Source organism: Cyphomyrmex costatus, unplaced genomic scaffold, assembly GCF_001594065.2.
Source record: "Cyphomyrmex costatus isolate MS0001 unplaced genomic scaffold, Ccosl1.0 scaffold43, whole genome shotgun sequence".
Classification (NCBI taxonomy): Eukaryota; Metazoa; Arthropoda; class Insecta; order Hymenoptera; family Formicidae; genus Cyphomyrmex; species Cyphomyrmex costatus.
This window is the reverse complement of record NW_017278534.1, coordinates 144,395-158,983: the sequence shown is the minus strand read 5'-3', so window position 1 is coordinate 158,983 and position 14,589 is coordinate 144,395. Positions and strand designations below refer to the sequence as shown.

Sequence of the window (14,589 nt, the reverse complement as noted above, 5' to 3'; positions counted from 1 at the left end):
TCTTATAAATTTTGTTTTGCAATTTTTATTGGTAGTGAATGATCGTACAGCTATAATGTAACTGCAAATTGTAAATTTGTCAATACGTCAAGTCAAAAATATTAAATTTGTAGACAATAGTAAAAGACATCCTCGTTCAAGATTAGGCTGCGGTCTGATGTATGCCCATAGCATGCGTGCTCACAGTTCTCACGATATTAATGATCGATCTGATTCGTGTTAATGACGATTTTGTTTCGGATTTGATTCGCCTGTGGATACAACCACGAAGCCCATAATCTGTATGCCATACTTGTCAATAATGAATATTCAGCATAAAGCTACGTTATTACAATTGATAGAAATTGTACTCGAGGATTCAGAAAATGACGATGAAAACTTAAATCTTATAAATCATTCATCTTCAAAGAGTGATAATGAAAATAAAGAAGAAGCTTTGAATTTATATGCAGCTTTGACTTTAAGCAAAAGAGAAAGAAAATAGGCAAAAAACCACGTGTTGAAGGCTTTGTAGAAAGAATTATCCTAAAATATACGGCAAAACAATTTAAAACATATTTTTAGTATCTTATATTTATTTCTATATTGCTGTTATTATCCTAATAATAATTTTACCAAGTTTATAACTCTTCTGTTAATTTTTGGAAGATTACTGCCAACAACCTTCGACTTTATTTAATAAGCAGTTACACTACCTGAATGCATCTATTTCACATTCACAATTCAGTCCTCTTTTTCCATGTAAATATAGTGAATGTTCACGTCGACCCATCTCCATGGTCGTCGTGAACATGCGAATTCAAAAATCCCTGACATCACTTTGCATGTAAAACGTTCAGAGAATGAAACGGACCGATCGTGAGTACACTGATAGCATGAATCGGACCACGGCCTTATTATGGATGATTGATGACCAGCACCAAAAACACGTCATAAATGATTTGTGGAATATTAAAATCGTATGTCATTAATAAAACATGTAAATCCCGAGGAAAAATCATTATGTTGATGGAACTCGTCTTATTAAATACAATATAAGAAAATCCGCAAAGAAATATTTGACATTATTAATACTTGTAATAAATAAGATCTTTTAAACTGGAGCGCAAAGCAAAGTAACGATAATGCAATATAAATTAAAATCTTGCATTATACGAACTTGCATTATACATGAATTTCAATAAGTTAAGCACTTTAACTTATCATATAAAAATGTCTACAATTAGAATCTCCCCAAACTCGAATTGTAGAGATTTCTATAATATATGAATCTTCTCAGATGCTTCACTTGTTGAAACTCATGGCAGAAAGTAATAAATTTCACATTAAAATTTAAAAAATTAGCAACATTTAATATTCTTTAGAGACTACACTCTAGTTCCTGGAAAATTTTATCTATTAAGACTTTCACAATCTTGTGCACTAAAATTTAAGATTACAAAATTTGAATGAATTCCATTAGGAGACAATTTTCTATAAGGTGTACCTCCAAACTTATTTCCTATTTATAATGTTGAAAAATTATTATTTAAGTTGTATGTTATAAATTAATTTGTTGAAAGTAAGAAAATGATTGAAGAAACTGGAAATTACAGTAGGGATCAAACGTAATAAAAATGTACCTCCATTAATTGAAAAGCTTGCTGCAACAGTAGAATAATCTATATCTATATATATATATTACATATATATATGTAAAAACGAAAAATAAATATATATTTATTCTATTATTTTAATTTTAGAGCTTATTTTCTGTTTTTATAAAATGTGAATTAGCTCACTATTGCAGTAAGTCAATTGTATTAAAGAGAAAGGAAGAAATATACAATTTAATTTCATACTTTTTCTATCACATCATATATCATTTCCTATAATCATTATATTTTGTTTAAATAATAAATAACAAATAGATTAAATGTAATAAAGTAGTATATTTAAAGGTTAAATACAAAATAGTAAACCGGAGCATGAAAACCGAGTCTGATCTAATGTATTTAATAATAATTATTAATAGTAAAAATAACAAATATTTCAACTTTAGTTAGGTCTTCTTCAGTATCATAATAACGTTATAATATAAATATAAAATAGTGTTAAAAATTAAAACAATTCTGTAATAAAGCGTTATGTGAAAACATTCGAATAAATATCAGAGTTGGTTGGTAAAACAAAAAACATGTTTTAAACATGTTTTAAATACTCTAAAACATGCTTAATCGATGTTTTTAATATATTTTAAATATGTTTTTTTATAATATGGTTTAAAGCGTATTTGAAGCATTAAAAACATGTTTAAAAAAACATTAGTCTTTGTCAACCCTGATAAATATAGAAACCTCTGATTGAAAATGTCGCAATTGTTATAACACTCGGCAACGAATTTTCATGATAAAGTATTTATGATTGTATTTATATCATAAATTTATGCTGTTTAACATTCATTGTTAGTTACAAATGTACACGTTGTTTTCTAAGAGTGATATCACATTCATTCTAAAATATGGCTATACACGGTTATTTGTAACAATTAAATGTCTTATGACTAGAAAAATCATGATTATACATATTGAAGAGAGGTTTCGTTATCAAATATTATATTAAATTTTTTAGTAAGAAGTTTTTATGTTTATTCATATATTTCCGTACAACGCTTTTTATGAGAATTTTTTAATTTTTCAATACTTACATTTATTAAAGAATGTAACAGATCTAGGTTCAACTCCCGACCAAGATAATATTTTTCACAGTAAAGTTTTTATAACATCAAATTTTGATTATTAATATTTTAAATGGATTGCATTGAAAGTATGGTAGTAACGGTACGCAATTATAACTTTGAAATAAATTCATTTAAAGAATATATATATGTATTAGTTCAACATTTAACTTCAACCATAATGGCGCTTTTTGGATTTAGGTGATATACATATAAATGGTTTTATTTCCAATCTTATTATTACTTATATTTATGTTATAACATTATCATAACACTGAAGATGATCTAATTAACATTGAAACTTTTGTTATTTTTACTACTGTCAATCATCAACATTTAGATTCGGTTCGGCTTTCATGTTCCCGTTTACTCTTTTGTATATTTTGTTTACATTATCAGAAACCGTGAACAAATACCGTAAAAACATAGATAAATATTATGTCAATAATATTTATTTATTGTTGTATATTTATTGTAATTTATTTATCGAAGAAATTAATTTGATTTATGTAATAAATAATTGTAAAGGAAATTTTAGATTGTGCATTTTTTGAAAATTTTCGTATATAGTTTCCATTTAATTTATATTTATAAATTTTTAAACAAAACATCTCTAGTAAAAAAAGTTGATAGAGAACGATTAAGAATGATAGCATTTCTATCAATTTGTATTGTTTTATCATTTAGTTTATATCATTTTCTATCGTCGACTTCGCGAGCATTACGATTGATTGGTTATGAATTATTATCGTATTTTATCAAGTTCTATAAAATTTGTACAAGATTCCTATAAGAGAGATGTAATTTAAATTAGTGAATTTACGAACCAAATTCTATATTCAAAATGATAAGATTTTTCTGTCGTTCTCTATCAACTTTTTTTATCAGGGATTGTGAAAAGAAGCTAGTCATTTTCTTGTATATTTATTTAAAAATTATTTATAAAAAAATAAAAATAATATAACAATTAAATAAACAAGTTTAATTGCTTATGCTTGCATTGTTAATGAAAACATAATACACAAATTTATCAACGCATTAAATACGTACACGCAACATACATATAATTTACAATTTCCTGATTTTGAAAACTTTTAAGTACGTTTTATGACATAATTATAATAAGAATTTTTAAGACATTTTTAAACAGGATCATTCTTTTCTTGCCATGATAGTGATCATCATTAAAATTAATTATGATTAAAAAATAAAAAACTAGTAAAAAGCATAGGTCTTAAATAAGATCTATAAAAAGATACGTATTATTATGTTACATTACAAAATGCGAAGATGATTCTTCCAATATGTAAATGTAAATAATATTTAATAAACATTTCATGTGTGTGTGGTGAATGTATACAAAATAAATGTACGATATCTCAGTCTAGAAAATCACTATATTTTATTTCGTTTGCATTTGTTCTCTAAAAAATAGTAGCTTTAAGAAATAATCGCGTAGATATTTGATAACTCTGGCCTGTGTAATATGTAATGTAATGCTGCTATATTCGTATATCTGTATATATTTTTTGCACTAATATGATATGTAAAGACATTGTGAATATGTATTCTCGCTTTAGTTTATATATAATTTTGTTATGTAATCAAGTTGCATTCCAGTACACATTGGAAAGAAAAGTTAAAACTTCAGCTACCATAATCTTTTTTAACAGTATGTGATAAAAATGACATTGTTTTCTATTGAATTGTGTAATTAAAACACTTTATTATTTATAAAATAAGTAATTGTGCTGAAATTGTGTTCCTACCTATGATGTTATCATGTGTGTATATTACGTGTATACAAAAATTCTCTTAACAATAAATGACTTATATACTTATATGAAAAAAAAAACATTTCAACTTACAGCTAGTAAATAAATCAAATTTTGTTGTATTTTGGTAGTACGTTTCCTCTGATTAAAAAGATTACTCTGGCACCAAATACGTGCCAGCAAATAATTTTGTGGAAGTAGAAAAGAAATTTGCACATTGTTTATTTTGTGGAGGTATAAAAGAAGCGCGACGCAAATCACGTAATGCGGCCACACGTATGTTGGTATTTCTTTAAAAATGTTAAATTATTAATATAAAAATTAGAAAGTTAGATTCCTTAAAACAATAAAAATAATGAAGTAAATAGGTATGGGCAATTAGAAATCGGCGCCGTAATTGTGGCGCTTAAATAACTGACTAATATATAGTCATATATCTAAAAAATATATATTTTAAAGTAGCACTTGCATATCAAAACTAATTAAATTTTTTAATTATTTTTGCGTCATCTTGGACCAAGTAGAAAGCAAAAGAATCTGATGTACTTGATTTCATTGTAGCGCTAATGTATATATTTTTTTAGTACAGAAAGTCCAGCTTGATGACAACCTGGTTTTCCTATTTTATATTTGATTTCCTACTAAATGGCTAGATAAAAAACATTTATTTTTGAGCAAAAAATTAGTAATAAGAACATTAAATTTTTAACTTATTGAGAACTTGCGATGAGGAAGGGTGTTCAGGTTAATACTAGGTCCGAAAATCGCAACTCAAAAATTCTCAAATTCTCGTAGTTTGAATAAAAAAGTTATTTGTAAATTTTTATTTTAAGCAGTAATTTTTCAAATAACAAGAATTTAAATATGACCATTTATATGCTACGTTTAGATGATCGCCTATCCATGAATTACATTTGCAGTAGTATTAATGACTGTGAACACTCACTTCAGCACACTCGCTAATAATATAGGTGACAATCAAAACATAGTTTATAATTGGCCAGATTTAAATCGTTACATCTAAAAAAATATACTTAAAATAAAAATTTACGATAACTTGTATTTATTTTTCCAGAAACTTCCTTGTTATATTATTTTGAGTAGCAAATTTTGAGAAATATTTTATATATATATATATATATACATACACACACATTTCTCAAAATTCATACACATATATCTACATACATATATATGATACTTTTAAATTATTACTTTATATACATTCCAATAGAACTTTGTAATTTATGCAAAGTAAATTAAAAAATATATTGAATATAACTGATAAAGATGAATTATTGTAGATTCTGTCCCGCATTGATTTGTTGATTTTGTGTTTCTAATGCCGACTGAGCCATGTTTATCTCCTCCATTCTTTTGCGCACCATTTTAGGTTGCACCTCCATGAATATTTCCATTATTTTATGATTAGTATGGATGTATTTCTGTGCACAATTACTTATGCAGAGGTCCTACAAATGTCAGTCAATTATATTCATGTTTCAATACAATTATACATAATTCAATATACTTTTATAAAAATACTTACTTCATCAGAGGTAATTTCCCGAGAGAGGAAAGTAGTTGCACATTTTTTGAAACACATTTCAGATATTTGGTTGTACAGCAAAAGAAAGTCTTTGAACTACTGAAAACAATTGTCTCATAAATTTACAATTTAATATGATTAATATACAATATTTATAACAAAAAATTGTATAGACACAACAATGTTAAATTATTAGTTAAGTTCATTTGAATAATCAAATCTTATAATAAACAGTAAAATATTAAAGATATGCACATTTCTTAGTTGTAATGTATCCATGTAGGTACAGCTGAATATTTTTAACAGTTATAACTATTTGGTAATTATTTAGATGTTTACAGTGGTGGGTAAATATTACTACTCCTTCCACTTCAAATTTCAATAAAAATATATTCACTCAATGCGTTTTCGTGTGTATAAATAAAGGGTAATTATACAGTTTAGCTCTCGCAGTCCAGAAATTAATAAAATTGGGCTCATTTGACGCGTTTTTGCATGAAATAAAAGAATCTTGTAGACAAAAGTGTTGCTCTGTCTTGCGAACTGAAATATTCGTTAAATTTGACGACTATTTAGGTTAACTCTAGCAACTGACTTCGGTCACATGCATGTGTGGCGACCGCCACCAGAGGTCCAACATGTATGTATTGTACATATGCATACAAAATTGAACTGAATTGGACTGCACGTGAGCAAGCTCTGAAACTTCCAAATTGAAAAACGCAGAAACTTCCAAACGCGAAATGAGCCTAATTTTATTAAAATCGATGTTGAGAGGAGGATTCTAAATAATTCATCAATTTTTCAGATGACGTAACAAACTGGAACTTAACCAAAAATAGTGCAAAAGTTATAAGTTTATGAATATGAGGTTATGAAACCATGTGCATCTTTCTCGGTGCTTCCACATCATGTCTAGTTATCCTTGAATGATTATACATATAATATGATGAAAACATTACACGTCTAAAGATCTTACTTCCATGTGTAGAGCTAGAAAATGGTTGAACCCATTGACACATTAAAGTCATTGTTGAGATTTTGCACAAAGTGCAGTCTGAATTAAACATAATATAAATACTATGTACACAATTGGTCGAAAAGTCATATTTATTAAGAATAATGGAATTGTTTATAGGATCCAAGCAAGTTTGCTGGTACTGCCGTTGCTGTAATTCCAGCAGTTGCATTATTGATGTTTTTGCTATAGAGAAAAAGGAAGAGAAGATAGAAGAATAGAGTCAGAAGACAATTATATAGATTTTGGATTATTTGACTGATATATATGCATTCACATTATATATGTTTGAACAAAATGAACATCCAGATGAAAGAATATATTTTGTAGGAGTATAGGTATTTAATGAGGAATATGTCGAAAAAAAATAAAAACTTATTGTCATTTTTTGTCCTAAAGTGTATCACTTGACATATTTTAAATTGTTCTTAAATAGAGCTGTACTTTTGATTCTATATCTGTAGACAATAGTTTTAAACTTTAATGTTATAAAGTTTGCTTAAGTTAAATAACAAGAGAATTATATTTTTCCTTATTCAAAAAATTAACTAATTTTAGCATTTATTTTTTTTTAAAGCAAACCAATTTCTAATTTTGTTAAGCACGTAAACATGATACTTAGCTTACCTTAGTATAAGATCAAAAGAGACCTAACCCAAAGTAGAATAAATACCAACATCAATTAAATTGATTTTTCTGAATGAGAAAAAAATAAAATTTTCTCTCATTGTTTAATCTAAACTCATATGTTAAAGTTTTAAATTATTAGATGTGGGATCAAAGATAAGTGTACAATTATATTTAAGAACAACCTTTTGTGTCAATTCATATGTCTTAAATCAATAAAGGGCAAAAAAACTGTTTACATTTCTTTTTTTTTGACATGCTTCATCAAATCAAAAAATTTGAAAAAAAATATTGAATATAATATATAAATATTTTTTTTTAGTTACATTATAGTAAGAAAAATTCTTCATATATATGATGTTAAAATGCTACTTTATATATTTCCTTAAATTACTCTACTTGCCTAAAATAATAAGCAAGTAGAGTACGCTACTTATTCCCATAAGTCTTTCAATCAATCAAACTCGTATACATCCTAGCTATAGAAGAAAAACAATTCATTATTATCAGGCGAGAATGTTTTATCAAAGAATTATTTGTACATGATTATATAACTTCGAGAATTACATACGTAAACGAAAATCTATTAAGAATAAGTTATGATGTTAAACTGACATATTTAACATCATAACTTATCAGGAAACACGTGTCTCGCGTTCCTAATAGACCTATATCTTTCTCTTCATGTTTTTTAATTTTTAAAAGAAAATACATCGTCAATCGCAATTGTTGATAATTTTGTTTACATATGTAATCATCGAAATTATACAATCATGTATATACACTCTTTGACATAACTCTTTGACAGAACACATTCTCGCCTGATAACGAAAAATTGTTTTTCTCCTATAATGAGGCTATACATGAGTTTGATTGATTGAAAGACTTATGGGAATAATCAATGTTTTTTACTTACTTATTATTTTGAGGAAATATATAGAGTGGCATCTTAACATTATATGCGAAGAATTTTTCTTACTATAATGTAACTAAAAATTATATTTATATTCCATTTTTTATACAACTGATGAAGATTATGTAAGTATAAAACGTCTTTCAATCGTTTATATTGTTTACATTTTTATATTTCAATTAGTCATTCTTTGTGTATAACCATTTTAGTGATATCGAGGGCGATATATTGCATTTGATTCTTACTCTAATCTTTTTGATACTCCTTATATTTTCCTCCATGATTCTTTTAATAAAGATCTGTTTAAATTGCAACGGAGAAAAAAGATATTAATAAAAAATCACATTTTCTCGATACTTTGAAATGATGTGGTTCTTTTGAGATTAAATTTTATACAAAATATTCTTTCATTTGGATGTTCATTTTGCTTCCTGGATAATGTATGGACTTGAAATCCTCTTATGTTGCTATATCCTTTTGGATAATTTTATAAATATTTGTTTCTAATATTAAATTAAAGTAAGATAAAGTTGACATACTTTTAAGATTCATTTTAATATTCTATCATCGTCGATTATATTTATGAACAAGTGTTCTAAAAATGTATTAGAATTTCTGTACAATATCTGTATAGTATATCTAATAAATTAATGACCTAATATAATTCTTAATTCCCTAATAAATATTAATGACTTAAGGATACTCTCCAAAACATTCTAAGAAAATTTTTACTGGAAATATATAGTATATATATAACATATACTATAGCAGAGAGAAAAATTTCCATTAGAAAGAATGTTTTGGAACGTAGCCTTAATTGGAATGTAATCTAAAGTTTCTATTAAGAGTTTGAATCGATTCAAAATTAAGTTTGGATGAGCACTCTTAAGATGTTTTTTATTTTTTCATATTGACGCTTGACGCTCATTTTTAACGTCAAAACAGATCACGTGACAAAAATTGACGAATATCAAGCGTTAATTTTTATCATGTGACCTATTTTGATGCTAAAAAATGAGCACCGAGCGTCAGTATGAAAAGCTTACGTTGGAAACATCTTGTTAATTAAAATCTATCCAAAAAATTTTTTTAAGAGTCGAAATAAGATTTAGTGGTGTCTTCATAATAAGAGCGTTCATCATTACAACTCAACTCCGACTCGATTCAAAACTTCAGTGAAAAGTAAGAAATATTAATTACAAAGATGGCGTTACCATCGTCTCGTACTGCCACTAGTTCGCGCATGATCATTGAAATTTCGTATTGAAATCTGAAAAATCACGTTACTCTCTAAGTATATTACACCAGCGACTGATAGCGAGTGATAGTACTGATAGCGAAAGTGGCTAAGTTATAACTGATTGCAACTAGTGAAGGTGTTTACGTAACTCGGTTTTTCGCGAATTTCTTTTCCAGTGTTAAATTATTAAAAGTAATCAAAGATTTGAGCTGATAATGGGTCTGCTGTCTGAAGGAAGTCCCCTGAGCTGGGAAGAGACGAAGAAATTATCCGATCACGTGCGCAAGCATGGGGTTATTCAGTTTATTAATATGTACAAGAGACTTCGAGATAGACAGGGAGACGTTCTCAAGTGGGGCGACGAGGTAATACATTAAATTTTCACTAATTGCAGCATATTGTATTAGAATCGATTTAATGAACAGTGTCAATTCTTGAAATGTCACGTCATCGTAATTATGCGAACTCATTATCACCTAACCTTAACATTCGTTTGTTGCAATGTTAAAGGCCTGCGGATAATGAAAGAAATATTAGGAACAGGAATAAGTATGTATATTGAGATTTTAACCTATCAGAAACTGGTTATGCTGGAATATACGTTTTCTGATAGGTTAAAATCTCTATACTCCTATTCATAATACTTTCTCTATTATGCGCAAGACCTAAATTACATTCGCAATCTAATACTGCATATTTTATCTTTGTATCTTTTGCATGATTGCAAAGATTTACATCATATGTGTAATATACATGTAACGTGGGACATAACGAAAAGAAAAATTTTGGAAAAAGCAGGAACTTTTTACAAAAACCTTTGATCTATTTTCCAACAATACTGTAATTTGAACGACTGTCAATAAATAAATAAATATGTGAAATTGTATATAAAGGTTAGGTTAATGCAGTATAAGGTTCCTGCCTCCAATTTTCTTGTAATTTTGTAAAATTGTGTATTTTCATTTATAGAATATATTCAGTAAAAAAAAAAAATCGTTACTTAGGGCAGAATTCATAGATATTACTCAAAATTCGAAATTCTTAAACTAATGCTTAAAATGTCATGAACTAGTAGACCCAAAGAGGTCGGTATTCATAATCGGTTCTTATCTTAAGATCATCTTAAATAATATCTTAAGATGCTAATACGACCCTCTGGCCGGTATTCATAGTCGGTTCTTATTTCAAGACTCTTAAGTAATGTCTTAAGATGCTAAAGCGGCCCTCTGATTGGTTCATAACTCTTCAAGACTGAACTTAAGACGGTCTTGAATATAAGAACTGACTATGAATACCGGCCTCTGATTGGCTTATGACATTTTAAGATTGTACTTAAACCAATCTCACGTATATAAGAATTGATTATGAACATCGGCCAGAAGCGTATTAAGACACTGCTTGAGGCAGTCTTGAGATTAAGAATAAACTATGGATTCTGATGTTAATTCTTATTTTTAGTTTTTAAATGTCGGTAACTTAACAATTTAATTGTAATTTTCTGCTTAATTCTCTGGTTTAAGGTCAACAGGAGTGACGAACTAACTCATTTATTGTTTCCTTATTTGCGGTGTAATTCCTATCTGTGCACTCTATTATTTTATCTATCATATGTTGTCTTATAAAAGAAATATTTTGCTATGAGATTTGCTTTGGCTTATCTTTTATACTTATTTCATTTATATAGCTTATATTTAGTTATGAAACATGCTAAAAAGCCGAATTTTATAATTTTACTTTTAAAAATGTTATAATAAATAAAATGTTATGCTTCTTATTCGCGGTGCAGATACATTTTTTCATGACTCAGTAAAATAACTGATACAATTTATTTTAAATAAAAAATATAAAACGGATTCTCCAAAAACTTATTTAAAATATTAAGTAAGAAATAGATCAGAACAAATTATTTGAAATAATAAATACTAAATAACTCTTCTATTTTTTAATTTGAAATAAATATTTTAGATAAAGTTATTTTAAATACAATATTAATCCATGATTTTTTTATGCTAATATTTCATTTCCTCCAAATATTATGTCAGAGACCTTTTTGGTTTCTTTTTTTTATGAAATTGCAAAGATGTGTACAGAGCCGGACTTTTCAAATTGGTTCTTGGAAAATTGTGATAAATAGAATTATGCGCACTTCGACTACACTATAGTATACATAAAATATGAATTTTCATTTTGCCTTTAAAAAAAAAAGATACCCAGATAACAAAATGCTCGCATAGTGATATCATAGGATGCGTATGCCATACAGATGCGTCCTCATATGAGACTCATATTGCTCGCACGCGTGCAACTTCACGCGTGCGAGCAATATGATAACAACACGGTGAACGCACGGCGTGATTGCATAATGCGATTCATTGCGCTCACACGCATGCCCCCATCACGTCGTGCGGGCAGCATTAACATTCAATGTATGGGCACGATGTGATACGCACGCGTGAGGGCAATATGAGCTCGCACGAATTGTTATCTGGGTACAAGCTTTCAGATGACCTTTCTGATTATGAATATCGCAATTAAAACGTTATTCATACAGTATTTTAGGTGTAATTTTAGAAATAGTGATAAGAAGACATTTAAGAGTCAGTTAAACCTTATTTAAAATTATAAACGTCAATATATAAAATATAATATTAAAAATAAATTACAGAAAGAACAAAATAAATTAAAAACTACAAATCAAGAATTAAAATGTTACATATTTCGGCCATTTGATTTGGCCATCTTCAGATAAAAAAGATAATAGTTATTGTTTATTGCTAAGATTTAATAATCCTTACAAATTAATACATTAGAATAGACGTTTCGACCAATAATTAGATCATTTGCAAAGTTATTAAATTATAAATAATAAACAATCCTAACTCTCTCTCTCTGTCTCTGTCTCTCTCTCATACTTCGTAAATTATAAGTATACAAAAAAAGTATATAAAAAATTTTTATACTTGTTACAATATAATCTTCAATGTCTTATAATGTTCTTTTTTAATGCAGTAAAAATCATAGTATAATTTCTATTTTTATCAATTGCGTATATGCATATTTTATCATTGCGTATATTCAATTCGAAATGGTTGATCAATTGCAATATTAAGATGAAAAGTCTCGATCGTTATATTTGTCATATAAACTTTGAGGTTATTTTTAAAACTCTATCGAGTTCCATTTTTAAAGATATTAATTGTAATTAGTTTATAAAAATGAATTTTGTAGCATCAAATACCACTACTGAATTTTCCATAATTTAACATTAATAATTATTTAAAAGCACAATGACAAATGACCATCATTTGTCATTATGTTTTTAAATAATGAATAAAGGATGTGATATAGTATATACACACATACATAAAGCAATATATTACAATATTTCCTGCAAAGTATTAAAATTATAATATTTTTAATATAATATTTTAATTTAAATATTGCAGTAATATTGCTGCAATTTTTGTATCATTGCTCATTATTAAAATATTGTTGCAATATTCCGTGCTGTATATAGGTGTTGTTATTCCATTTCATGATTGTTCTAAATAATAAAATCATGCTTTTCATTAAGAGTACCAGTTTTATAAAATATAATATCTAAAAAATGTGTGCCATACATTTTTGCAGAATTAAGAGTAAGCTATATCACACACAAAGAGTAAGGTAATTGCGGATAATACGCCAGTTGGGGAAATGTGCCACTCGTTTTGCTTAACAATAATACTAATTAGCAGCGCTTGCGTCAGTAGTGCCACAAAATTGTTTGCAATTGTGTGTTTAATAACCATATTGTACAGACTCGTTATAAAATAAAATAGAAAAATCTTGGGAAAATATGTTACTATTTTTGTTAGGATAAAACGCCAGTAGTCATGTTCTCCAATATATTAAACATAAATATTTGTTTTGCCGCATAAAAATCTCGGTATATAAAAAAATTTAAGACTTAAGTAGAAAGGAAATCAGTATTGGATTCATTGTTGCTTATGTTATGGTTTTATACTGTAATTAGTCAATTCGTCAATCGGTCAATTATTGCTTAAGTTTTACGTTTTCAGTTTTATGCCATGGCTTTAACCCCATTATGACAGGATATCTGTATTGATGAATAATTAATAAATAAACCTAAATATTTATTTATTACTATGTCATAACGTTTATTTTACATATTGTATAATTTAATCTATTCAAATCATTATTATCTTACATTTATTTATTTTTATCTTAAAAATCATTCATAATGTATTGCAATAAATGAAAAAATGTAATGTTGTAATAAGCATTTTTTTATACAGCATATTATGATATGCTTGGTGACACTCATTTCAACACTTTTGTATTTCCTTATTTTCAACAATAAAAAATGAAAATATCTGATTGCAATCATAAACAAATAATAGATAAAAGATGGAAAAAGAAGATAAGTGTATAAAATTACTTTAAAATGAACAAATAATTATTCAAAATGCTAATTTTACTTAAGTGTGGCATATTCCCCCACTCACTCTATTTTAAAATACAAATCCACATTTATTAATACAAAAATATATGTATATTCATATATGTATTGTCGATTATAAATATACAAGTTGTGTTAAAAACTTTTGGTTCTGAGAAAAAATGTATATAAAGTAATATAGTTATATAATATTATGTAATTATTACTTTATATATATATAAGAATATTGTCTATTTTCATAATTTAATCAATTGTCTTTTGTTGTTTTTTACTCAATATTTACATTAGT

At 27.0% G+C, this 14,589-nt stretch overlaps 2 protein-coding genes across 2 annotated transcripts in view; one reads left to right on the top strand and one right to left on the bottom strand.

The window, feature by feature from the left end:
- Positions 1-5,786: 5,786 nt before the first annotated feature.
- LOC108777284 (mitochondrial import inner membrane translocase subunit Tim10 B) lies at positions 5,787-6,665 on the bottom strand. The gene is made up of 3 exons (XM_018544122.1): positions 6,296-6,665; positions 6,041-6,136; positions 5,787-5,963 (listed from the first exon to the last, which is right to left on the bottom strand). Exons 1-3 carry the CDS (start codon positions 6,317-6,319, stop codon positions 5,787-5,789), a joined length of 297 nt encoding a protein of 98 aa, XP_018399624.1. The 5' UTR covers positions 6,320-6,665.
- A 2,031-nt stretch (positions 6,666-8,696) lies between these two features.
- Gclc (glutamate--cysteine ligase) overlaps positions 8,697-14,589 on the top strand; it is a 13,177-nt gene continuing 7,284 nt past the window's right edge. Inside the window, exons 1-2 of the mRNA XM_018544173.1 lie at positions 8,697-8,723; positions 10,015-10,203. Coding sequence (XP_018399675.1) covers positions 10,054-10,203 — 150 coding nt within the window. The 5' untranslated portion in view covers positions 8,697-8,723; positions 10,015-10,053. The remainder of the gene's footprint in view (positions 8,724-10,014; positions 10,204-14,589) is intronic.

Bases quoted from the DNA above. Each gene is read 5' to 3' on its own strand.
- LOC108777284 (XM_018544122.1), bottom strand. From the start codon at position 6,319: ATGGATACATTACAACTAAGAAAT. The intron at 6,137-6,295 runs GTGCATATCTTT...TGTTTTCAGTAG, and splicing joins ATACATTACAACTAAGAAAT to TTCAAAGACTTTCTTTTGCT. The intron at 5,964-6,040 runs GTAAGTATTTTT...TGACATTTGTAG, and splicing joins GGGAAATTACCTCTGATGAA to GACCTCTGCATAAGTAATTG.